The 26,153-nt window shown below is 46.2% G+C and overlaps 1 protein-coding gene across 1 annotated transcript in view; it reads right to left on the bottom strand.

Annotated features, from left to right (window-relative positions):
* Nucleotides 1-4,693: 4,693 nt before the first annotated feature.
* Nucleotides 4,694-26,153, bottom strand: part of LOC146756112 (receptor-type tyrosine-protein phosphatase T-like) — a 214,990-nt gene continuing 193,530 nt past the window's right edge. Inside the window, exon 10 of the mRNA XM_085524866.1 lies at nucleotides 4,694-5,013. Coding sequence (XP_085380992.1) covers nucleotides 5,003-5,013 — 11 coding nt within the window. The 3' untranslated portion in view covers nucleotides 4,694-5,002. The remainder of the gene's footprint in view (nucleotides 5,014-26,153) is intronic.

Here is a 26,153-nt window from a genome sequence, read left to right as displayed (position 1 = left end):
TCCATCAGGCTGGTAGATGGTCACTGTCGGGGTCCCCAGGGTTCCATTTTGGGGCCACTTTCCTTTCATGTTTATGCAGATGACTTGAATGCAGGACTAGAAGACGTTCTGAGCAAGTTTGCTGATAAGACCAGATGAGGAGGTGCTGTTGCCTTGACTGAGGGTGGAGAGGACTTGCAGAGAGATGTGCACAAGTCAGAGAACTGGGTACCAGTTGGCACTAAGCACCAAGTGCATAAAGTATAACAAGAACAAGTGCCTGATTGTGCACCTGGGTAGGGGCAATGCTGGACATACACACTGACTGGATATGGGACACTGGAGAGGAGTCTGACTGGAAAGGATTGGGGTGCTGGTCAGCATCACACTGAATGTGAGTCAGCAGTGTGCCAAGGCAGCCAGGAAAGCCAACAGTCCCCTGGAGTGCATGAAGCAACTTATTGCCAGCTAGGTGAGGGAAAGGATCATCCCTCTGATCTGCATTGCTACTGCCTCACTAGCAGCACTGGGTGCACTTCTGGGCAGCGCAGAACATAAAGGACATCAAACTCTGGGAGAATGTGCAAAGGAGGGCACTGGAACTGAGAGATCTGAAGTTCAGAGTTTTACAGGGATTGACTGCTTGTTCATACTGGGCCCTTCTCACATCCCACATCCTGCGATGAAACATAGGTCTCATATGGGACATGAACCTCACAGCGTCCTTGCACCACATGTAGAGCCTGGGATCTTCTGTCCCCATGTCTTTCATTTAACATCATACAAAACTCCAACCCATTGCCCCAGGAAATGCCCAGAGCCAACATGAGATACAGGACCTCTCTACCACTGGTCTTGCAATCAGGGCTTGACCTGTCTGCTTTGTAAGGCAAAGGAGAGGTTTCTTAGCATGCCAGTGCCTTTGCCTGCCTTTAGTCATGGCTTCCAGTTATCTTCTCTAACAAGTCCCTTGGGAAGCTTGCTTGTTAATGTTCCTCAGTGAGCCCATTAATACTCCAAGAAACTTCACTGTTACTTCTGACTTTGTCTTGTTGAGCACTTTGTGCAAACTTCTCTCTGCACTGGAGGCTGATGAACTCAGCATCAAATGCACCCTGGGACCATTATAACCTAAAGAATCTCCTGTGCCTTATGCCATCTTGTTATCTTCTTCAGGTTATCAGAACTTGTTCAGCAAAAAGGAGGGATATCTGGAGAGAGCTTAAAGAGAAAGAATCCATTATAAATTTATTGTCTCTTTATTTATAGCTGGTATTAAAGCAGCACTGTGCAACTGATACCAATCCAGGATGTCCCAATGAGTGGGACACTCAACTGTGTCCCCATGGTCCAAACAGGAGCTCAGGCCAGCAGCTCTACCAAGATTTCTAGCTTCTTGTGTGTTGGTGTTTGCATTAGTGCAAAACCACATAAGTAAACATCCTAATTGAAAAGCATCACTGGACATAGCCTGACTGGATAGCTCATCTATGGTATCAGTGTGCAGAAGGTGGCACACAAACATTAGACCGATCGTGGGTCTTGGAGGTGACGTAGCAGCACGGACACACCATGGGCATGGCTTTGCTGAAGGCCCTGTGCTGCACTTGTAGCTGTGAGTGAATTCACCGGACAGCCGGTGCTATCCCCTCTCTGGCCCTCAGCTGAAGCCCAGGAAGGAACTGTCTATCTTAGGGACTTCCCACACAGTTTACAAGCTCTGGCACACATCAGGAGCAGCCCAGGCACCTTGGGCATCACCCAGTGTCTGTGTGTGAGCAGCTGCCTCCCAGCTGAAGAACCGAGGACTCAGAGCAGGAGCTCACATGCAGGCAACTCCTTGTGCACTTCTGAACTGAACCAGAGGAATCCCAGCTCCTGTGGGTGTGTAGGGAGCTGAATCCCATTTCATCTCCACGATTTCTGTCAAGGGATGAGACTCCTGCACTGCCTCAGCTGGATCACTGTCCTGCACAGGGAAAGTCCAAACCTCGCCTTCCTTGTCTGGTTGCCCTTATTGTTTCATCAAACGAACTCTGGGAGCACTCCCCATATGTCTCCAATCAGTCACTGACCACTGGACATGTGGTGGTTAATTGAGTGGATTTCAAAGCACAGTCATGATGCTGTTGTCTTTCAGGAGCTGTTGGCCATGAGGACCCAGGGACATGTCAGGGGAAATGAGTGGAAAGGATAAAAATGACATCATCTGTTGCTGAGCTGGGCCAGGCTCCTGGGACACAGGGAGCTCATAAATGAGGGCAGAGCTGCAGAGAGACAGCTGTGCCCAGGAGCAGCTCTTGTGCACAGCACAGCCTGCAGGTGACAGAAGGAGAGGAGAGAAATTGGAGAGAGCTTGCAGGATGTGTGTGGTGTGAGCGGGCTGTGAGCTCACTGCAGGAGCATTGCTCACAGACCATGACAAGGTAAGTCTCACTGCAGACCATGAGCTGCTTTTCATTGAGGGTCAACTTAATTTGGGATATCCCATAGCAGATCTGGATGCAGGCAGTGCATGTTTCTTTACTGTGGAAAAAGCCTTCTGCTCCAGCTGGGGGCTTCCATGCTGCAGTGTCAGAGCACAGCCCTGAGGGCTGCATGTCCCAGCACGGCTGCAGGCTGTGCAACCAGGGCTGCAGGCGGGTGCCCAGGGCTGTCCTGCAGAGCAGGGTCCCTGCTGTGCCCCAGGGGCTGTGTGCCGGGTATGGGACTCTGCCGCCTGCCAGGCTCAGCACTCAGCCTGCCCGGGGAGCTGCCCAGGGCACTGCAGGGAGACGTGTGGGGGGAAGGAGCCCCCCGGCAGGGCTTGTGCTGCCACAGCTGCTGCCTGGGGCAGGGGATCTCAGCTCCACTGCACAACAGTATGTTTAGGAGGGCACTTCGCAAGAGGAGAGCCAAGGCAGGGGATTTCCATTTCCTGTTCTGAGGCAAAGAGGTTTGGAGTCAGAAATCTAAAAGGGACAATAAGAGTTATGAGAATTTTTTGTCAATCAATTGCTTGTTTTGTGAACAGTCATACATGATGTGCTTTCAGTCTCCCCTTTCTCAAAGGATGGAATTATCATCATTTTCTGTAGGCATGAATAACAGCATTTTCTAACTGAAACTGAATGCTACAGAAGCTTGGGTAGGGGGCTTTAAGAGCAGTTGGGGTAAAGATATGAGACTTGAAACAGATGAAAATATCCAGGGAGAAGGCATAAGAAAATAAGAGGAAGGTTAGAGCTCCATATGCTGCTTCTGCTTAAGGAATGTTGAAATACATGAAATTAAATGCAAGTAATGGTGCTAAATGTACACTGTTGTAAGAGAATAAAAACATTTCATAGTATAGCAGGAGGAGTGTCTCTGAGAATAGTCTGGACTTGTCATTATCTTCTGCACTCTGAGCAGGACTCCAAGCCCAACAACAGCAGATGCCCAACAGCAGCTCCATCAGCGAGTTCCTCCTGCTGCCGTTGGCAGACACGCGGCAGCTGCAGCTCCTGCACTTCTGGCTCTTCCTGGGCATCTACCTGGCTGCCCTCCTGGGCAACGGCCTCATCAGCACAGCCGTAGCCTGCGACCGCCGCCTGCACACCCCCATGTACTTCTTCCTCCTCAACCTGGCCCTCCTCGACCTGGGCTGCATCTCCACCACTCTCCCCAAAGCCATGGCCAACGCCCTCTGGGACACCAGGGCCATCTCCTACACAGGATGTGCTGCACAGGTCTTTTTCTTTACCTTCTTCATCTCAGCAGAGTATTACCTTCTCACCATCATGTCCTATGACCGCTATGTTGCCATCTGCAAGCCCCTGCACTACGGGACCTTGATGGACAGCAGAGCTTGTGCCACCATGGCAGCAGCTGCCTGTGGCTCTGGGGTTCTTCATTCCCTGCTGCACACTGTCAATACGTTTTCACTGCCTCTCTGCCAAGGCAATGTAGTGAAACAGTTTTTCTGTGAAATCCCCCAGATCCTCAAGCTCTCCTGCTCAGAATCAAATCTCAAAGAAGTTGTGTTTATCTTTTTTGGTGTGAGTTTAGGCTTTGGTTGCTTTGTTTTCATAGCTGTGTCCTATGTGCAGATCTTCATGGCTGTGCTGAGGATGCCCTCTGAGCAGGGACGGCACAAAGCCTTCTCCACGTGCCTCCCTCACCTGGCCGTTGTCTCCCTATTTGTCAGCACTGCCATTTTTGCCTACCTGAAACCCCACTCCATTTCCTCCCCACTCCTGGATCTGACAGTGGCACTTCTGTACTCAGTGGTTCCTCCAACACTGAACCCTATTATCTACAGCATGAGGAACAGGGAGATCAAGCACGCTTTCAGGAAGGTGTTGCAATAAGCACTATTCCAGCTTCCATAATATGGACAACTTCCTCATAGGATTCCCAGTGATGGTTCTTCATGTTTTATGCATCTTTGATTGTTTGATTATGTGAGATATCGCAACGTGCAAAAAATCTGTTATTGGACTTATAAATAAAAATGTATTACACTTATTTCCTACCTAATTTCCATTTTTTCACTCCAAGAGCTCATGTAAACATGTATCCAGATTCCCCGAATACGTTAAAGTATACCAAAAAGGTTTCAAAATAGACTTTTAATTAGCTTTTCTTTTTTCCTACTTTGTCTGGATTTGGGGAGGTACAGCCGCAGACAGCAGCTCAACGTGCTCTTTTCATTTCTGATCTCTTTACACCACCACAGTGCTCTCAAGTCCTCTCATTTGTGCAGTCCTGAAGGTCTTGTGTGTCTCACGACAGTCCTGTTGTCTCTACAGCAGCACTCCAGGGCTGCAGTCAGTGGCAGGCAATACGAACAGCTGTGTCAGAGCTGGTCTCCTTGCTGGCACTGCCATAACAAGAGGGCTCCTTTAGAGCAGGACCAGAGAACTGGAGGGAGGCCTCTTCCAAAGCTGGTGTAAGGAATATACCTCAGGAGCTGCTCCCTGAGAAAACCTTGAGATCTTCAGGTGCTCTTCACTGTGTGACCAGATCAGATTGAATAGTCCCAAGGAGATCTGTAAGCGTCTCAGGGCAGTGCTGTGGTTTAAGGTTTATGGGTTGAGACAAAGAGAAAAAGAAAAGGATAATAATTATGACAAATGTATTTATACATATATAATATATTTAGTGTATTTTCACACATATACAACATATGCAGTTGCAAACATATATGAACTAATCCCTATGCGCATCTGTTTGCAAGTCCAGGACTAGTTGCAGGGGTTTTAACAGCCACAGGGTTCACTGTAGGAGCTGAAGTGGCTGTTGGGCTGTTGCAGGAGTTGAAGTGACCTCAGAGTTCTTTGCCAGAGCTGGAACCACCACAGGACCTGTGACTATGTTGGAGCAGCCACTGGGCTCATTGGAGGGGTTGGAGCCACCGCAGGGCTGTACTTCCTCCCTTGGGAGGAATTTGTACCATTTTCTTATTACCATACTTGGAACAGCTACAGGACCTGTAGCAGGAGTGACTGCAGAGCTCATTATGAGGGGTGCAGTGACAGCGGGATCTGTCCCAGAGCTTGGAGCAACCACAGGGCATGTAGCAAAACCTTGGAGCTGCTGCAGGGTCTGTGCCAGGAGTTGCAGAGGCTGCAGCACTGTCAGCAGATCCAGCTCTCTGGATCTGGCACACTGCAGTCGGGATTACCAGAGTCACAGCAGACCTGCCCCCAATATTCTACCAGTTTCTCAGGATCCTGCAGTTGCTCGGAGATGAAGTTCCAAAGCCCTGGGGGTGCCCACCACTCCAGGCAGCTGCCCAGACTGTCCCACACCCCCTGCCATGCAGAGCCTTCTCACCTTGGGGCAGATCTCTCAGTGATATTCCTGAATAATTGTTTAACCTCAATCCTAGATCAATAGAATCAGCAAGGTTGAAAAAGGCCTAAAAGATCATCCATTCCAACCGTTCACCTATTACCTATAGCTCCCACTAAACCATGTCCCTCAACACAATATCCAGTACACCCCCGGACTCACAGAGGCGACAATGTAAATTGTGTAATTCCTAATCATATGGACAATGTTACTTCCAAAACCCAAAGATGACCGCAGAGCTGAATGTGCACAAAACTTCACTTTGTCAGCTGCCAATTTTAACATGGTACAAACTGAGGTCAAACAGCATAGCAAAATAAATACCCTAATCCAGCAACCAAGCACCAAGTAAGGAGCTGTGCAGTGAAGCTTCATAAGAAGACTCAACAAGCTCCACAAATAGGGAAACTATCAGCACCATGGCCTGCACTTTTCCAACTCCCACAGAGCCCTGAGTTATCTCAATCTGGACAGATGTGCTGTTATCTCTACCCTTGGAGTCTCACATCAGGCACCGAAATGACAGTGGTTGTTGAACCCAACATATGGCTCAGCAGCACACAGTGCTTGGTGCACTGCCCCATTCCCTGTGGGATGGGGAAGAGAATTGGGAAAAAAAAGTACAGCTTGTGTGTTGTAACAAAGCAATTTACTAAGAGAGATAAAAGGAGAGGAGTAATAGTTATCACTATATATCCGTTGATATGGAATCGTATGTAACAACTGATGCACAAGCACTTGCTCAGCACCACCAGACTGATGCTCAGCTGGGCCCTGGGCAGTGAAGAGACTGAGATGAACTCCCACCCCTTTCAATACAATTTCTGCTTGCTGTCAGCTGATAGAGAACGTCTCTTTGGCCACTATCAGTCAGCTGTCCTCACTCTGTTCCCTCCCAGCTCCATGTGCCCTTTACTGACCATGGCCTTGGCTCCGTACAACACTGCTTAGCAGCAGCTGTAAACATCAGAGTGTTATCAATGGTTTTCTCCTAGAACCAAAACACTGCACCATAGCGGACAGTCTGAAGAAAACAATTCCATCTCAGCTGTAACTCAAGCACCTGCCTGTCCCCCTCCTCTTGTTCTTCCTGATCAGGAAGCAAGGAACAGAATCTGCTGCTCTTCTTTTTGAAACCTTTCCATCAGTATTCAGGTGGCTCCTCTGCCATCCCCAGGCAGAACTCAGTGCACTCTCACAGATGGCAGCAGCCTCTCTTCATCTTCATTGCCTAATCGTAATGAAGAGTCTGTACCTACTTTGCTACAGTTCAGAGGTGGGAACCATCCCACCATGTCTCTGTGAGACAAACAAGACCCTAGGTCCACAAAGGCACAGAGATTTGGAGTTCGCTGAGTGAATGTTTGTGGTCCTCTCATTAGTGTAGGGATTCTTCAGAAAGCATCCCCTAACAGAAGCATGTTTTGATTTAGCCTGGCTGGGTCTTCCATCTACACTGTGGTACTGGTGTTCAGGGCCTTGCTCAGAAGCAGCAGCCCTCATGAAAGGAAGTGCTCGGTGGTTTTCTCTTGATTTGTCCCGTTTATTTCCCATGCTACCTGCACTGGTCTGCAGGCACTTTAGGGCAGCAGTAGGTTGGGGTTACCCCCGAGGGTTCACAATAAGATTTAGGATGGGGTATTGGCAACAAGACTTTCTCTGAGGAATCCTCACACAATCCTATAGAACAACTCAGAGGCTTTCCATTCAATCTCCAACAGCAACAACATCCCTCAGCCCTTCTCTGTCACATCCAATTCCCCACCCTTCCCCATTTGGACCTGGTTTAAAGCCCTTTAATCAATCAGTGCAGGAGCATTTCAGATGGGGTCATGGAGGAGGCAGACTGCCATTCTTGGGGTGGCCATTTTCCCAGGAGGGCATGGTGGGAGGGCTTTGTCCCATCTGGTTCCACCAACACTTGCATCCACCCAGCAGAAGGCTGTGCCCTCTGTGTCCCACTTGAACTCTGCATGGAGCTTACAGTTGGCAGTGACATGGCTGAGAAGCTCTTGGCATGGATTAAGGGACAGGGAAGTAATGTGCCTTCCTAACTTCCTCCCTGCATGCCTTAGCAACTTCCTTGTAATCTCCCCAAGTACCCAGCCCCTTCTTCCAGAGGACGGAGATTCTCTTTTTCTTCCTGAGTCTCAACAATTGTTCCCAGTTCATCTGCACTGGTCTTCTTCTCCTATGGCTCACCTTATGGCATTCAGGGACAGCCTGATCTTGTGCCTTTAAGATTTCCATCTTGAGGAGTGTCCAGGCTTCCTGGACCCCGTTACCCATAAGAGCGACTCCCAAGGGACCTGTGCTACAAGTGTCCTGAACAGGTCAAAGTCCGCCCTCTAGAAGTTCAGGATAGTAGTTTTGCTAGTCACCCTTCTGACATCTCCAAGAATAGAGAATTCTACCATTTCATGGCCACCCTGCCCAAGACAGTCCTCAGCCTTCTCAACTCCTACCAGTCCTTCACTGTTAGTGAAGAGCAGGTCTAGCAAGGAACCACCCCTGGTAGGCCTTCATACCAGCTGTGTAAGGAAGCTGTCTTCCATACAATCTAGAAACCTCTTGGACTGATTCCTCTGCTCTTTATTATATTCCGAGCATATATCAGGGAGGTTGAAGTCTCCCAAGAGAATGAGTGCTGGCGATCGTGCGACTTCAGTAAGCTGCTCATAGAATGCCTCACCCATCAATTCACCTTGATTAGGCGGTCTATAAGAGACTTTTAGCAAGATGTCACACCTACAGGTCTTTCCCCTGATCCTTACAAACATGCACGCATCTTGATGGTTCTGAAGCCCAAGCTCTTCAACATCAAAACTCTCTTTAATATAAAGGGCCACACCACCACCCTTCCTTCCTCATCTATCCCTTCTGAAGAGCTTGTAACCATCCATCACAGCACTCCAGTCATGGCAGTGGTCCCACCATGGGTCGGTAATAGCAACTAGGTCATGGTTTTTCGGATGCACAGTTGCTTCCAGCTCCTCCTGCTTGTTGACCAAGCTGCGTGCGTTGGTGTAGATGCACTTCAGCTGAGGCATCTGCCTCTCTCCCAGTTCAAACAGCATTTCCCTAGGCTTATATCTGGTAAGCCCTGTTTTGTCCCCTCCCCCATCGTAGCTAGTTTAAAGCTCTTTCGATAAGCCCCGCTACCGTCTGTGCTAGGATTCACTTCCCCCTTTGAGACAGTTGGGTTCCATTCATGGATAACAGACCATGGGCCAAGTAAACTGCCCTGTGATCAAAGAACTCAAAGTTTCTGGCTCAATACCAGTCTCTGAGACAACTGTTCATTGCTTTGCTTTCCAAGCCTGCTCCGTGTCCCTCACTGCCACTGAAGGTATAGAACAAAAAATCACTTGATCTCCCACTCTGTGAACTAAATGGCCTAAATTCCTGAAATCTCTTTTTATAGTTTGTAGTCTTATCTAAGAAATTTCATCACTGCCCACCTAAACTATGAGTAGTGGAAAATAATCAGTGGACCTAACCAGCATTGGGAGTTTCCTTGTTATGTCCCTGACCTGCAGCCAAGAAGGCAGCAGACTTCCTGACAACTCAGGTCCAGTCTGCAAATGGGGCCCTCTATTCCTCTGAGAAGGGAGTCACCCACCACGACCACCCTTCTTTCTTTCATGGCAGAGGAAGTCACAAGGCTTGGTAGTGACTGCCTTGCATTAGGTTCCCTCCTAGGCAGATCCTCCATTGCCTCCCTATTCTTATCTCCTTCAGATTTCAGAGTGTCAAACCTGTTGCTTATATGGATCAGGGGTCGAGGGCTATGCAGGCATGGGGGGGCTCCTGTGATGTTGAGTTGGGACTCTCTTCCAACCCTCCTCATCAGTCAGGTCTGTCTGACTGTGACAGGGCAGGGAGTCAACCACTTTTCTGGGGGTATCTGCCTGGCAGCCTTCCCTCGGGGATCCCAGCAAGTCACTCCACCAGCCCATCTCCCGATCACACACCCTGATGGTAAATTGTGAGTAAAACCTTGAGTAAAGAGAGAGTTCACCTAGATAAAAGTATGAGTAGAAACCTGGATTGACGTGAGGGTAAACCCAGAGTAAAACCAGGATCCCATCCATCATCATGCTCAGCCTCTAAGGGGAACATTTTCCAGTGTTGCTGTGTAAAAATATAGGTTCCTCACATCTAACCTATGTCTCCCCTTTTTAATTTAAATCCGTTTCCATTTGTCCTGTTATCAACAGACCATCCCATCCTTATTCTAGTGTTAGGCATCTCATCCTCAGATGGAAACCCTGGGGCCGAATTGGGATCAGTTTTTCAAAGAACCACGGGAGCTGCAAGTTCACCTAGCTGAGTTCAGATGTGCACAGTGAGGTGTCTGTGTGTGAGTCCCTCATCTGAATCCTTGGTTTTTATTCCACAGCGACTGCACTGCTCGTACACAGTCTCTCAGTGATGCCCAAGGTGCCTTGGGTGATCCTAGTTTTGTGCTAGTGCTTGTAAACTGTGACGGAAAATCTATGAGATAGACAGCTCCTTCTGGAGCATCAGCTGAGGGCCAGAAGGGAGGTATTCTTGGCCATCCTAAATACCACTGCAGCCCCATGCTTAGGGCACCCAGTGTGTCTTTTGCACCTGATCCCATGGAGTACATAGTGATATTCAGCTTATCGAAAGGATGAGCTCAGAACAGAAGAGGCAGATTTTCCTCTCTGCTCCATCTGTGGCATAGTCTGGATTTCAAGGCATTGCAAAGCTATGGCACATCTATGTTCTTGCAGTGATGACACTTTAGCATGCTCTGGGCTTGCATTTCAATGGAATCTAATAAATCTAGGGTCATACCTGTTGACAGGAAGCTGGCAAATGTTGTCACATTGTAAGGAAGAGCAAGAAAGATGACACGGGCAACTATGGACCTGTCAGTCTCACTACAGTGCTTGGTAAAATTTTGGAGAAAATGATGGTGGGAGTTATGGAAAAACAACTGAAGGACAGGTCACAGACAACACAAGATACAGAGGGGAAGGTCCTATTTAATTTCAGGTCTTTTTATGATACCTTTATCCATTGAGCTGAACAAGGGAAGGCAGTTGATGTAATCCTTGAGGATTTCAGTAGAGCTTTTGATACTATTTCTCCAGCACCCTTCTGGACAGAAATTCCTGCATACAGCTAGACAGAAACAGAACGTGGTGTGTTGTAATACAAGAAGAATTTTACAGAGCAGCAGCCATGGATTGAGATAAGGAGTTCACAGAGCAGCAGCTGCGGAGCAGGATAAACAGCATGAGAACCAAGGACATCTCTAGGAAAAGAATGAATGGCTCGTGGCTTTGAAGGGGGGTTATAGGGTTGTTATTGCAGTAGCTTTCCTCCAATTAGCGTGTGTGATTTTTGGACACCCTTGTCTGTCTCCTTTAAAATCATGGCTTTTCGGGCAATAAATTGACGCAGCTATATGTAACCATATTGGTGTTTGTCTGTTTGTCCCAGCATGCTGACATTTTGCCTTTCAGGTTCACCAGCAGTGGTGGGTGAGCAGTTGGCCAGTAGTTCTGTCCCAAAGGATTATAGTCAGTGGGTTCCATCGGGCTGGTAGATGGTCACTTCCAGAGTTCCCCAGGGTTCCATTTTAGGGCCACTTTCCTTTCATGTTTATGCAGATGACTTGCATGCAGGACTAGAAGATGTTCTGAGCAAGTTTGCTGATAAGACCAGATGAGGAGGTGCTGTTGCCTCCACTGAGGGTGGAGAGGACTTGCAGAGAGATGTGGACAAGTCAGAGAACTGGGTACCAGTTGGTACTAAGCACCAAGTGCATAATGCATAACAAGAACAAGTGCCTGATTGTGCACCTGGGTATACCTGGACATAAACACTGTCTGTATATTGGACACATGAGAGACGTCTGACTGAAAAGGATTGGGGGTCCTGCTCAACATAAAATTTTAAGTGAGTCAGCAGTGTGCCCAGCCAGCCAAGAAGGCCAACAGTCCCCTAAAGTGCATCAAGCAATTTATTGCCAGCTGGGTGGGAGAAAGGTTTGTCCCTCTTTGCTCTGCACTGCTACAGCCTCACGTGGAGCACTGGGTGCACTTCTGGGCAATGCAGAACATAAAGAACATCAAACTATGGGAGAGTGTGCACAGGAGGGCAATGGAACTGAGAGATCTGAAGTTCAGAGTTTCACTGGGATTGACTGCTTGTTCAGACTGGGCCCTTCTCACACCCCACATCCTGTGATGAGACACAGGGCACATGTGGGATATGAAATTTAAAAGCATCCTTGCACCACATGCAAATGCTTTTCCCAGTGCTTCAGTGTTCCACCACCCATTGCTTTCAACGTAGTTTTCAACACCCCATTGTATCTTTTAATTTTACCAGAAGCTGGTGCATGGTAGGGGATATGATAAATCCACTCAATGCCGTGAACTTTGGCCCGAGTATTTATTAAGGGAATTTTTGAAATGTGTCCCATTATGAGACTCAGTTCTTTCTGAGGTGTCATGTCTCTATAGGACTTGTTTCTAACAACCCAATATTGTGTTTCTGGCAGTAGCATGGGGTACTGCGTATGTTTCAAGCCACCCAGTGGTTGCTTCCACCATGGTAAGCACAAAACACTTATCACTATGAGATCCTGGCAAGGTGACGTCATTCACCTGTCACTCCTCCCCATATTTATACTTTTGCCTTGGCCTTCCCCCCAGAGAGGCTTCATATTCTTGGCTTGTTTAATTATGGCACATGATTCACAGTCATGAATAACCAGTGCAGTAGCATCCATAGTTAAGTCCACCCCTCAGTCTCTAGCCCAGTTATATGTTATGTCCATTCCTTGATGGCCTGAGGTCTCATGGAACCATCAAGCTTGAAATAATTCACTCTTGTTCTGCCAGTCCAAGTCTATTTGAGCCACCTCAATTCTGGCAGCTCGACCTACCTGATGGTTGTTTTGTTGTTCTGCAATAGCCCGACTCTTGGGCAAGCGTGCATCCACGTGACACACCTTTACAATCATATCTTTTTTTTGAGCAGTTATGTTTTTCTACAGTTCAGCAGCCCAAATAGGTTTACACATCTGTTGCCAGTTATTTTGTTCCCACTGCTGTAACAACCCCCATAAGGCATTTGCCACCATCCATGAGTCAGTATAAAGATACAGCATTGGCCACCTCTCCCGTTCAGCCACATCTAAGGTCAGCTGGACAGCTTTTACCTCTGCAAACTGACTTGATTCTCCTTTACCTTCAGTGGCCTCTGCAACTTGTCGTGTGGGGCTCCAAACAGCAGCTTTCCATCTCTGATGCTTCCCTACAATATGAAATGATCCATCAGTGAAAAGAGCATATTTCTTTTCATTTTCTGGTAGTTCGATGTATGGTGGGGCCGCTTTAGCACATGACACCTCTTCTCCTGGTGATGTTCCAAACTTTTTATCTTCAGTCCAGTTCATGATCACTTCTAAAATTCCTGGACGATTGAGGTTCCCCATCCGCGCTTGTTGTCTAATCAGTGCAATCCACTTGCTCCAGGTGGCATCGGTAGCATGATGGGTGGAGGGAACCTCCCCTTTCAACATCCGGTTCATCATTGACAGTCGAGGTGCCAGAAAGAGCTGCATTTCAGTACCAGCTACTTCGGAAGCAGCCTGAGCCCCCTTATACGTGGCTAAGATCTCCTTCTCAGTTGGAGTGTAGCACTCTTCAGACCCCTTGTACGCTCAGCTCCAAAGTCCCGGGGGTTGGTCATGGGTCCCTCCTGAGGCTCTTTGCCACAAACTCCAAGTGGGACCTTTCTCTCCAGCAGCAGTATAGAGGATGTTCTTTACATCCTGTCCAGTCCGTACTGGCCCCAGGTCCACAGCACAGGCCATCTCCTGTTTAATCTGTTCAAAAGCCTGCTGCTGCTCTGGGCCCTATGCAAAATCATTCTTCTTCTGCATCACCTGATAAAGGGGGCTTACAATGAGGCTGTAGTTTGGAATATGCATCCTCTAAAAGCCCACTGCACCCAGGAAAGATTGTGTCTCTTTCTTGCTAGTTGGTGGAGACATGGCAGTGATTTTGTCAATCACTGTTGGGATGTGATGACATCCATCCTGCCACTTTATACCTAAGAACTGAATTTCCTGGGCAGGCCCTTTTACTTTGCTTCACTTAATAGCAAAACTGGCTCATAGAAGAATTTGAATTATTTGCTCTCCAGCACAGCAGCACTCAGTGGGGGTGTGACCTCATTCAGGCCACGGTAGTCTACTGTCAGCCTCCATTCTCCACTGGCTTTACGCACTGGCCATATGGGACTGTTAAAAGGTGAGTGAGTTTTACTGATCACTCCCTGATTCTCCAACTGGCGAATCAAATCATGAATGGGGAGCAAGGAATCCCTGTTGGTGCGATACTGCCATCTGTGCACTGTCTTTGTAGCAATCAGTACCTGCTGCTCTTTTATTTTTACTCGTAGCAGCCTCACAACAGACGGGTCCTCTGACAGGCCAGGCAAAACAGAGAGCTGCTTAATGTTGTCCGTATCTGAGGTAATCAATACCAAGTATGAACGGAAACCCTGGGCCACTCACATAGGATGGTTTTTCCAGTCTTTACCAGTGAGGCTTATTTCAGCCTCCAACACAGTCAATTCTTGAGAGATATCCAGAAATATGGATTGATTCTGTCCCTTCATGACTGGAGGGCATTAGGGTGCACTGTGCACCGGTATCCACCAGTGCCTTATATTTTTGTGGTTCTGATGTGCCAGGCCATCAAATCCACACAGTCCAATAAACTCTATTATCCCTTCCACTCCCTTGACTGAGGGCAGGGCCCCTCTATTGGTTACCTGTGATAACTGGAGCAGCCGTACTGGTGGTTGGACTGTTTTGTAGTTCCCTCACCCGTGCTCATAGTACAGGAGTAGGCTGGTCATGCCACTTCCTCATGTCTTCTCTGTGGGCACATAGGTAACACCACAAGGAAACACGTGGTGCAATTGTACTGTTGTTCCTTGCTCGATCTGGAAAGCGTTTGTGTCTAATAGCTGAGAATTTTAATGATACACATGAAGGCTTTATGATCATTAATTTCTTTACGATCTCTCGCCTTCAACTGAAGCAGCAGCTAGGCCAATTACCAAGTGACACCAAGGAGATGAAGTGGCAAAATGGCGATTTATTGAAACAGACACATCCTTATATAACCTACGCCTTTTTGTCTACACCCACTGTATTACACTAAGATTCTTCCAGAATATGGGGAAGGGACTGTCACATCACAACAAGCTACCGTCCCAGCTGTCCCAACAGCGAAGCAACCAGGTAACAAGAGATTCATTCTGGTGCCGTGTGTACTCCTTTCTTACGCCTTGGATTTCAGTCATCTTCAGGGGTCAACAAACAGTAATAGAGATTTCCTCCTCATCACTCTCTTCTTCATGCCACTTTTCCTTTTGCCTTTCTCGGTGCTGATCCAAACCTGTCACCTGGATCTTCTGTTGACTCCTCCTCCACTTCTTTTTTCCGTTCTAGACGTGAGGACATCCATTTCCATTTCTTGCCTTCCACAGGGGCAACTGATATTGTTACTGGTGCCTCCTGTGACTGATCAAAATTGACTTGGGGATTTCACTTTTTGGCTTGAACCTCAGCTCGGAAACTCTCTCTTTTCGGAACAGTGTTCTATAGAGCACGGTAAGCACAAGCCAAGCCCCAAATAAGTCGTACCCCCTTGGACATCTCCAGGGATGAACAGGGCATAAACCTCAATGTCTAAAAGCAACAAACCTACAAGCATCATTCCCCATTGGTTCCCCTAGAAACTGTACCAAGAAATTACCAACAAGCCATTTTTGTACTCTTCTAGACCTGTTTTATACCAGCTGTGTGGTATTCACACTTAATGTCTGGCAAGTTGAAGTCACCATAAGGACAAGAGTGCCTGATCCACAGGTACCTCTCAGGTCCTTAAAGAATACATCATCAGTGTCATCATCCCAGGCTGGTGGCCTATGGTAGATGACACTTCACTTCCTCTCCCACAACTGCCCTGCCTGTCACTGATGGTCAGTAACAGTCCATCAGGACACAACAGGCACAGGGCTCTTCCCAACACATTTTGCTAATGCCAATGACACTGCAGCTATGGGACAGAGCCAAGACTTCCAACTTGCTCTACCTACTTCCACCTACTGTGAATTGGTGTATAAACATTTCAAGTGTGCTTCACTGTACCCTATTACTCATGGAAATGTCGGAAGGATCTCAGTAACACACAATCCCTAAAATTCTGGAGACTTCTCCCATGGTTTATCACCAGTGAGCCTGGTTTTATTTCTTTTCACACTTCAAATCATATGCACCCTTCATCCTCCTTCAAAACCAGCGCCATTGCCTCCCCACGCCCAACACAGCCATGTTTTGGTCACCATGGGACATTCTAACGGTCACAACTGCCACAGCTTTCTGATGTCACAAACCACCTCCCTGACAACCGCTATAAATACAGGGACCCTGACAACAGAACATCAGTCTTCAGTAGACTCGCGACTTGGTTGCACGCTTGTGGCCCAAGGAGCAATTCAAAAAGTCCCTTCCCACCTTTTGTGTTGTCCCTCGTGGAGGAGGATGGATCCTCCTCCACCAAAGAAGCCGCGGCTTCAGGGGAGCAGCAGCAAACCTGAGCCGATGGATGTCGATCCACCTGAGAGCAGCGTCGAGCCCATGGAGGTGGACATCCCTCTGGAAGAGGAACCCATGGAGGTGGATCCACCTCCATCGAGGCAGGGCAGGCACCACAACATCGTGTCTGCCTGGCGACGCTGCTACATCCATCGGCGGCACACCAGGGGCTCTCCATTTCCATCTTGGCGTTGAAATGGCACCATCCGCCAGAGAGCCCCTGCGCCAGCTGCTGCTCCCTGCCGCCCTTTCTTCCCCGCTCTCCATCCTCAGCCTTCCCCAAGACCTCTCACCTCTTCTTCCCCTAACTCTGAGGAGACGGGAAGGACTGGCACTGCTGTCCTACAAGCTGCTGCACTGGGACAAGACAAGGAGTCCAACAGATGGCTTTCAGCTTCCTGCAGCCTCCAGCTGAGCCCTGACAAGAGGGCAGGACTGGGACTGGTGTCCTCTCAGCTGCTGCACCACCACAGCACGAGGAGTCCAGCGGACGGCCCCGAGCTCCCTGCGGCCTCCAGGCGCTGGCACAGAAGCTACAGAGGCGGCTGTTCCTTTGGAGAAGCAGAGGACTTGGCTTTGGATGGGAAGAAGGGCTCAAGGGCAGCATGAAGGTCCACCGCAGTTGCTCCACTGGGACTTTTGTTTCAACACTGGGCCACAACCGATTTAAAAGGACAACACAAAATAATAAGAATAAAAACCTGAGCAATTCTTAAAAAAGCAAAACCAGTCTGTGCCTCTCCATGTGGGTACTTGAGGGTCTGCCCAGGCACGGCCTGTGCTCGGTGCTGGGCCCAGAAGGCCCAGGGGGGACAAGGGCGGTGATGATCTCCCGGCACGGCCCCCACCGGGCACGGAGCCGCGGCCTCCGCAGCCTCAATAACCGCCGCAGCCGCCCGGACGCGGCTCCGCATCCAACGTGCGGCCGGGCCTCGGGCTGCAGGGCTGCCCGGCTCTGTCAGCGCCCGACGGCAGCAGCAGGAACCGCTGCGGGAGCTGCACCCAACCCGTGTCCCCACCCTCGAGGCAGACGCAGCTCCTCCCAGCTGAGGCGCTGAACACGTGCTGACACGTTTCAAAGTGGACAGTAATTAAAAGAAACGTGCTCCATGCCGTAGTTTCTTTCCTTAACACGACCTGTTCATTACAGCAACCCACGAACAGCAGATGGGTTTGACTTCCTAAGCCAGAATCTAAACTATCAATTTCTGCTATAGGACTGAGACCCCCCTACACAAGCACAGAACATCCTGCATTCTCTCCTTCCTCAAAGGAAATTTGGATCTTCAGACATAAGAGGACAAAGCAACATGTCTGTCACCCATTAAGCAGTCTTACCTACTTCCTTTATATATATAATATATATATAATATATATAAAGGTCAGCTGGATATATACATACATACATACATACATACACATATATATATGTATGTATGTATATATCCAGCTGAGCTTTGAAGTTCATGGGTTGAGCATCCTTAGCAGTGTAGCCATTGAAATAGGCTGCAGTAGCCACATATGCTGCAATGCAAGTACCAACTCAGTAAATGCTGGTTTCTGAGCTGCTGCTGAATCCCAGGCTCTTCTGGGCTATGTGTCCAACAGGTCATTTACAAATCACCTTTGGATAACCGCAAAACCCACAGACAGTAACACCAGAGAGCAGTAAAAAACATGGATATGCAGTAAATATGCAAACAAACCATCAGAGAACAAGTACTGAGGAAAGAACTAGAAACGGAGGAAAGGAAATGTTCAGCCACAGAGTTATTGTGCTTGTGATAATAATCCTCCTATCCAAGATATGACAAATCCAACTCCCTAGGAGATGGCTTTGAGAAGTGAAATAAAGCTGCATTCAGCAGCAGTGGACAGAACACATCTGGTGCTTCTATTATAGGCAGAAATTAATACCCAGGTAGAAATAACCATAAATCAGTCTTACTTAGCTCATGAGCTGAAATACCAGCCTTTACATAAGAATACATCTTTGGCATTTCCAATCTTGTACGTCACTGTGATAAAAAGTCAGCCCTGTCAGTTAATCCTGGTCTGCTAATCAGGCAACCTGAGAAGAGGAGCTCACATCCCATCATTCCACATCTGAAGCAGCAGTGTGATGGAAGCTGCTCTGCTTACAGTGTGCATACAAATCTCTTTCCTACTTTTCCAACCCCTAAGTTTTAGGGGTTCCCCACTCCCAGCCCTGGCGGAGCAGTTCCCCACTTGCTGCTCCAAGTTCTAAATTTGCCATTGAATTCTAAACATTAAAACAAACCTTGGTATTCCTTCCATGAATGTATCAGCAGTTGTTTAGTTTAGCATTTCTATCTTTGAATTTTTAGCAAACTTCTGCTTTAGTTCATTCTCAATGCTTGCAATAGCAAGGACTGAGTTCTGTATCTGGATGTCATTTTGTCCACTCCAGGCAAGGCTTTTGTCAGCTGATAGTTGTAGCTGATATGCTTATACTGACCTATTTAGAATCTCAAATGGTTATAAAAGATGGGAAGCTTTTCAAAAGGCACTTCCAGAAGTGTTATTCAAAAGTAGAATGGTCCCATTTGTCAGAAATGTACGTTTGCCCTTTAGCACAGACCTGGTGCATATAATTGCTGACAAACTCCTTTCAAACCAGCTGCTCTCTTTGGGTTTCCATTGCCAACACTGAAAACACACTTTGATCTCAGTGCAGAGGGCATCCATTTTGCTTTAAGCTGCTCAAGAAGAAGAGGAAGTTGATCGTCCCTGGCACCAGCAGCCACCACTGGCTTCTCTTCATTGGAACATGCTCTTAACACATCTTCAATCTTGATAGACTTTAATTTGCCGTAAGGAAGAGAAGGGCAGGAATGAAATGCCTGTGCTGAAGGAGCACAGGATGAGCCCTACAGTGTGAACCGCTGTCATGGTTATGAGGTTTTCTTGCTGCTTTCAAACCATTTTGGATTGTGTTTTAGTACAATTGCTGCACATCCTTTTCTTTTTGTCCTAGCGTAGGTAACCTTGGAGATAAATTGTTCGTGAATCAGCAAATAGTTGCATGTGTTCTTAAGATTTTCTGAAGTGAGATATTTACATCCTTAAATAATCCTAAGAGGAAACAGGTGGCTCTTCAATGTACTTGTGGCTTTTTCAATTACATGCTCAGGCTCACAGAACAGGCACTCAGGGGAGGGTGGTTAGTTGCTGTGTAATTGCCCTGCCATGGTAGGCAGTGTTAGAATAGCACTGAAATCTCCCTTACTAAACAGGAATGCATTGGTTTGCTTGTATGCAATTTGTACTATGGTATTGGTCTTGAATAGCTTTGCATTTGAATGCAAGCTGAACACATTTATTTCCATCTACTTTCACAGTTTACTTTGCATCCAGATTATAAGAACTTGTATGCACATTATGCTACAGACTAAAGAATGTAAATGGGGGCTGTTCTGGGATACACTGAGCAACTGAAACAAGAAACAGGTCTCAAGTCCTCGCCTTTCTCCCAAAGCAACAGAAAAACACTGTAGCTTGGATGGGTGCTGTGGAGATGGTACTGAGATCATTACATCAGAAACACAACCAAAGAGATGAAGGAAATCGGGGTTAGGAAGCAATACATTAATTATTTCTTCATCAAAAAGGGCCTTAAGCAGTCCATGCAAACAGGAGGGTAAAAAAGCGTGCACTGGCATTCTGACACAGGTGCTTTTTATGGTCCCTGTACAATGCCTTGGAGATTTCTCTGTCAGTCAAACTAAAGGCATTCGGATTTGCTCGTTATCTAATGCATCCAAATGAGTTTCATGAGGTCTGGAGACTGAAAGCACATTTGTAAATTAGCAGCTACTGACCTGTGATTGGCCTTCATGAGTGTGATCAATAGAGTGGTCAGTACCAGAGAGGATTAAAGACTGAAATTCTTCGAGCAAGTCCCAGTGAGATCAATCACATCGTGATCAGAAGTCCCCGAACTATTTTACAACAGATTTCCTTTTAAATACAGCTTTTCCTTAGACTTTTTTTTTTTTTTGGCCACCTGTTACTCAAGGCCTTTTAACTAAAAACCTGTTGTAAAATGAACAAGCACAACAAGACATGTGCTGTCACACTGCTCCAATCATCCACCACATCCATTCTGTTTCCATGCAAGAGGTTCTGTATGACAACCACTCCTCCTGAAGCAACACGTTTTGAACTGGCATCCTTCTAACCCATCAACACAAACGCTCACACGTTTGTTCATATCTAAGACCCGATATCAGAAAAAGTGACAGAAAAATATAAATGATCCTCTTTTCCAAAACATTACACTTACACAAACATGAAATTTAAATTAGCTCTGCCTCAGGACCACAGATCATTAAGATAATGTCCTCTGTCTCTGTAAAGCATGCTGTAGGAAATGAGCTGGCACTGCAATTTCCGTTCTAATCTTAAATGCCCCAGGCAGAGGTTACTAATTCTAATACATTTCCCAAGACTGAGGTTTATAATTATTATTTTGCTTTTGCTTTCTTTATTTCCATTCAACTATTCATAGCCATATTCTCAGTGTCATCCCAAATTCTTCTTCCCTCTCAATGTTTACAAATGTGTAAATTATTAATTTTCACTCTCTGCCCAGATGTTGGCCAATAGAGGCACAACACGTACATCTAATTACCTCTCCACAACCCACGTCTCTTTCCAGTTCCCTGAGCATTTGGAGTACTATTATTTCTAATCCTTCCAACTTTGCAGCATCTTGAAGATACCTGTGGATTACAACAGCGTGTTCATGAATGCAGCTTCTTCCCTTCGCATCTCTTCATGCTTCAAGCAGAACATGAGATGAGATGGGATGCCCCATCCCTGGAGGCATTCAAGGCCAGGCTGGTTGTGGCTCTGGGCAGCCTGGTCTGGTGGTTGGTGACCCTGCAGATAGCAGGGGGTTGAAACCAGATGGTCATTGTGGTCCTTTTCAACCCAGGCCATTCTATGGTTGTAAGATTCTATGTGCCTCTAAGACCCCTAAGGTCGGTAGGTCCAGCAGTCATTGATGCTGGGAAGCAGGCAGCTACCTGCCTCCCTGCCTCTTTTTGTCCTCCTTTTGAACTCAGCATCCAAAAATACTGTGAAAAAGAAGTATCTGAAAATGAATTTTAATGCCAAAGTTTGTGCATTATGTGGGGACAATGAGGAAGCATAGACAAATGTCACAAATAAATGATGAGGAAACAAATCTATCAAACAGGCATGGGGGGAGATGGGATGAGAGCTGGGCAGAATGTTTGCAGAACCACTAGAGAAAGGGTCAGATATTTCAAACAGTGCGGACAGAAACAGAGAGCTTGGAAGGTATTTCTGTTTGGAAATGGCAGGGAAATTCTAATCTATCCCTTTCAATCACTTCCCAAAACCCTTCTAAAGTTTGTTTATTCAAATGAAGGACTTGGGCCAAAATGTAACCGGAGACATTTACTGCAGCCCAAATCTCAGTTCTAATTCTGAAACAGCAATTACATCTGTGCTGAGATATGCCAGTTTTGCTTTAGAAAGCAGCAAAATACAGGATTCAGAATCCATTTGATTCAATTCAGAAGTTCCCGTGGTACATAAATTAGTTTCACTTCTTTCTCTAATATTCAGCATCAAAATTAAGGGTGCCTCCTATTCTGGGAGCACAAACCGACTGCTGCATGTTTCCTGCTGATCTTACCAAGAACTTCAAGAAACTTTATCCCCACTGAACACCAATGAGCATAAGACTCTGTTTTCTCCCATTTTTATAGTGGCTAATTAGCACGTCGTTGCAAGAGGTTAATAATCTACTGTCTTCCAAGGAGATGTTTGTTTAACAGTCAAAAATCAGCACATGGTTCACATCATTCACTGAAGCAATCAGAACACACTCCAGTCAACACCATTTATCAATGTCAACCCGAGGAGCAATTATATTTCATCCAAGCAAAAATAAACAGGCATCACAGATTGGATGGCACACAAACTACCAGCTGGAAGGCTCTCACCAAGTCCCCACTGACAACCAGTTGTACGCAGGTATTGGTGCTGGCAAGGGAATGGACTTGGTTGGAGTAATTAGAAAACAAAATTAGAACATGCTTGAAGAAGGTAAGTGAAGAACATAAAGCCTGGATGATGAAAAGGAAAAATAACAACATCAACATATATAATTCTGTGCTGTAAAGCCAGCATAACCCCACTAATATAAGCTCTCTGGTGGATGCAAGGGGAAGGACTCCGATGTAGGTTATTTTATGAAGCTAACACATGGAATCACAAGCCTATTAAACATTCAGCACTCTTCTCTGCTTAATACCAGCCACAATATTCTTTATTGCCTAATGTTTATCTCAAAGTGGTACCTGGAGAATCCAGTCAAGGTTAATGCACTGACATGCACAGAGCTCCATGAAGTCATAGGGGCTACTGAGTGATTTAGAATATATTAAGAGAAGTCAAACAGAAAAAGCAGGTAAGATACATATGCATTTGTGTACATTTTATTCTTATAAGGAATATAAGCTAACACCACATGTACCTACTGCTTTGAGAGCCTTATGGCTTTCAGCCACTTCTAACCACACTACCTAAATTTCCCCTCTAAGACCTGCTTTCCTTGCTCTTATGTATGAATCTGGTTCTCAATAGCAACAAAACACTCCAAGCAGGAAATTACTAGATATTAATGAATTTCTCAGGTGGTTTAAGCCACTTAATCTTTGGCCTCATGCCTTATAGTAACACCCAAGGCAGACTATAATCACCCTGAAATGCACTGCTTGATGTGTCTTTATTGCTTAATTATCAAGGTGAGATGCTCATATTTAATTAGGCATTTAATCATAAACACACAACTCTAAGCATTACTACCAAAAAAAGTTTACTTAGATAAATAATTTCTATTTTTGTTGTTGATGTTCCATTCTTGCATGATACCGAATTATACTTCGGAGCACAGCTGTTACCTTTGCCAAATGGATCTTGAAGCAGAAACTATACCAAGCTTTGGCTTATAGACATTAATGTTAGGTCAAACTGCAAAGCTGCCATTTAACCTGACTGCATCTCTCTATGCTCACTATAGACATGGGAAATAAATTACTCTCTTCTTTCCTTTAATGTTCTTGAAGAACACTATGTGCTTTACATGCTGTTCTCCAGACAAAACCACCCTAATGATTAATCTTGCCTTCCAGACCTCTGATTGTTCTTAATGCTTTCCCTTGGGCTCTTCCTATTGCTTTCCAGGTCTTACTTTGCAACATCCAATACTGGATTTGATTCTTCAGCTGCAGCCTTATTAATGCCTTATTACAATTGAGAGATAACAATGGTAAGGGGAACTCGGCTCAACAGCTGAAAGTTATGATGGAAAACAAAGTTTGTCCCTGACAGAGGTTAAAAGATTCAGGGTTAGCATGCAAAGATGTGGCTGTCCAGACTGACCTGCTTCTGGGACAACAGGCATCGTTTTTTCATAGGGTAAGAAGGGTGGCAGAGACCATTTCAGCCCATTCCACACACACTTGAACAGATACACACCGTACTGCAAGTTTTCCACAGACTTCAAGTACTGATTGCAGCATCTGAAGCTTGCCTAGAAACAACAGCTGACTGTAAAAGCAACATACAACAAGCCTTGGGAGATTAATTATTCCATTTTTAATAATGCTGTCTTGTTCCCCAAACACCTGCAGGCCACTTCTTCATAGGAGCCTTTTTGCATTACATTTGCAAAAGCAGTCTGAGTACTGCGATCTCTTTAGGATTTGCTGCAGGTACTTCACAAGCCAACAATAGAGGTAGAAGAGATGAAATCTACTACAAGAGCCCAAAAACTTTGCTGTAAGCAACCTGCCATAAAACACAGGCTGCCAGAAATGTCGCCCTTGGTTGATGAGCTTTTGGGGTTTGTCCATTGTGCTTGTTTTCTTCCTTCCTAGATAACAGCTCACTCTCCTGAGAGATCAGATGTATCATTTTAGACTTTGAGGCATGGAACAATTCATGTACTCCACAGTCACATCTGGAAGCTGATAAAATAGGGAGGAAGATAACCAGTATCTCATAGTAATGAGTGAGGGGAAACAACCACGAGCCACATTCCCACCTGCCAGACCATGTAGGAGCGGCTTAAGGAGAGAGGGAATCATTCTCCTCTCCTCTCCCATTTCCTTGAATCCCATCCCCAAACCAGGCGACCAGCTGGAGCTTATTAGAAACGATCTTCCCCATCTACAACATCAAGCTTTCAGATCCAGACAAAATGAACTGAGTTACAGCGTAAAAGAATATTTTAACATCTTTCTTCTCTTCCTGCACTATTTTAAGACCCACATTTAGAACCAGCTTAATGATCTTAACGTTCTCTTCCACCTGAACGATTCAGTGACTCTCAGAGTTCTGGAAAGCTGAAATGCAATACTACAAATAGGGCTGTTACTTTGGAGGCAGTAACTTACCTCAGACCAGCCACTGCAACTCTAATATTTACAGATAAGCATTTTTCTGGTGTTTGATTTTGTTTAGTTTGGGGTTTTTCTTTGCTTGTTTGTTTGGTGTTTTGGTGTTGTTGGGTTTTTTTTTGGCTAACTGGATCAAAAGCTCTCATGTTTGTGCTGGAAATATAATCAATCAATGTTTTCTATTTTATTAATCATATGCAAGAGAAGAGTTCCTGGTTTTACATGACACTTCTGCTAGAACTGGAAGCAGTCCCTAAAACCAAATGTATTGCCTGTGCCTCACACAGGAGCCCATGCATCTTTCTGAGCATCCGATATGGCAGACTAATGGCAAAAGCAGATGAGAAAGGCTGCATAAAGACACACACAGCAGAAACACCACCGACCATCAGCATGCTCTGCCACCTGTGCTCTCAGTCTCCAAAGTTCCAGATATCTTTGAGACATGAACATTATCTGTGACACTCCTTGAACAACGTGGGGTTTGCATTTTATCTTATCAGCCTCTTTCCTACCACTGCCCCACTCTTCCCAAACACACAACATGCATCCCTCTTCAATACACAGCAGTGAAGAAACATAACCTTGGGAAACTACTCTTAAGAAGCTTTTCATTCCAAGCACTGCAGTAAGCATGAGAGGGGGGAGGTGTTCTTTGATCGGCTCAAGATAATTCACTTTGCAATGCGGGACCGTAGGACAGCAAGTTTGATATCCTGCAGTTTGACACCTAATCCTTACAGTGCTGCAGGATGTTTGATCTGTTGGGTTTGACCCAGTGGGCATCCTTTGAAACAGTCCTTGAATGAGCTGCATTTTCTCTGAGTTTAGCTTTGTCGTGTTAATAATTACACTTGTGTTTGGATAATGAACTTAGATTTATAAAAGCGCCTTTCTGGCCTGTCAAAGAAGAGTAAAAAGAAGGTCCTGGCAATAAGCAGCCTCCTCCAGGGCACGAGGAAATGCATGAATGTACCATAAAATTAAAAACCAATAATAAGAAATCGACTGAGTCCCCATTCCAGAAGCAGCCCATTTGCTATTATAAAGTCCTCTCACAGACAGAAACTGCTGACTATTTCACACCAACAGGCACTAAGCCTTTTTTCCTCCTCCTAGAAATAAACATATACTCCCCAAACACACCGAGTTGCAGAGCCTACAATTAAGTACTAAAGTTTGTCATTGCAGTGCTACACTCCCATAGCCTGACACCAACTTCTGTCCATCTGGACAGG

The sequence above is a fragment of the Coturnix japonica genome, chromosome 28 (genome assembly GCF_054131305.1).
Source record: "Coturnix japonica strain WE chromosome 28, WE-NBRP24, whole genome shotgun sequence".
Taxonomy (NCBI): Eukaryota; Metazoa; Chordata; class Aves; order Galliformes; family Phasianidae; genus Coturnix; species Coturnix japonica.
Note: the sequence above shows the minus strand (reverse complement) of the source record. Positions and strands in the feature narration are given on the sequence as shown.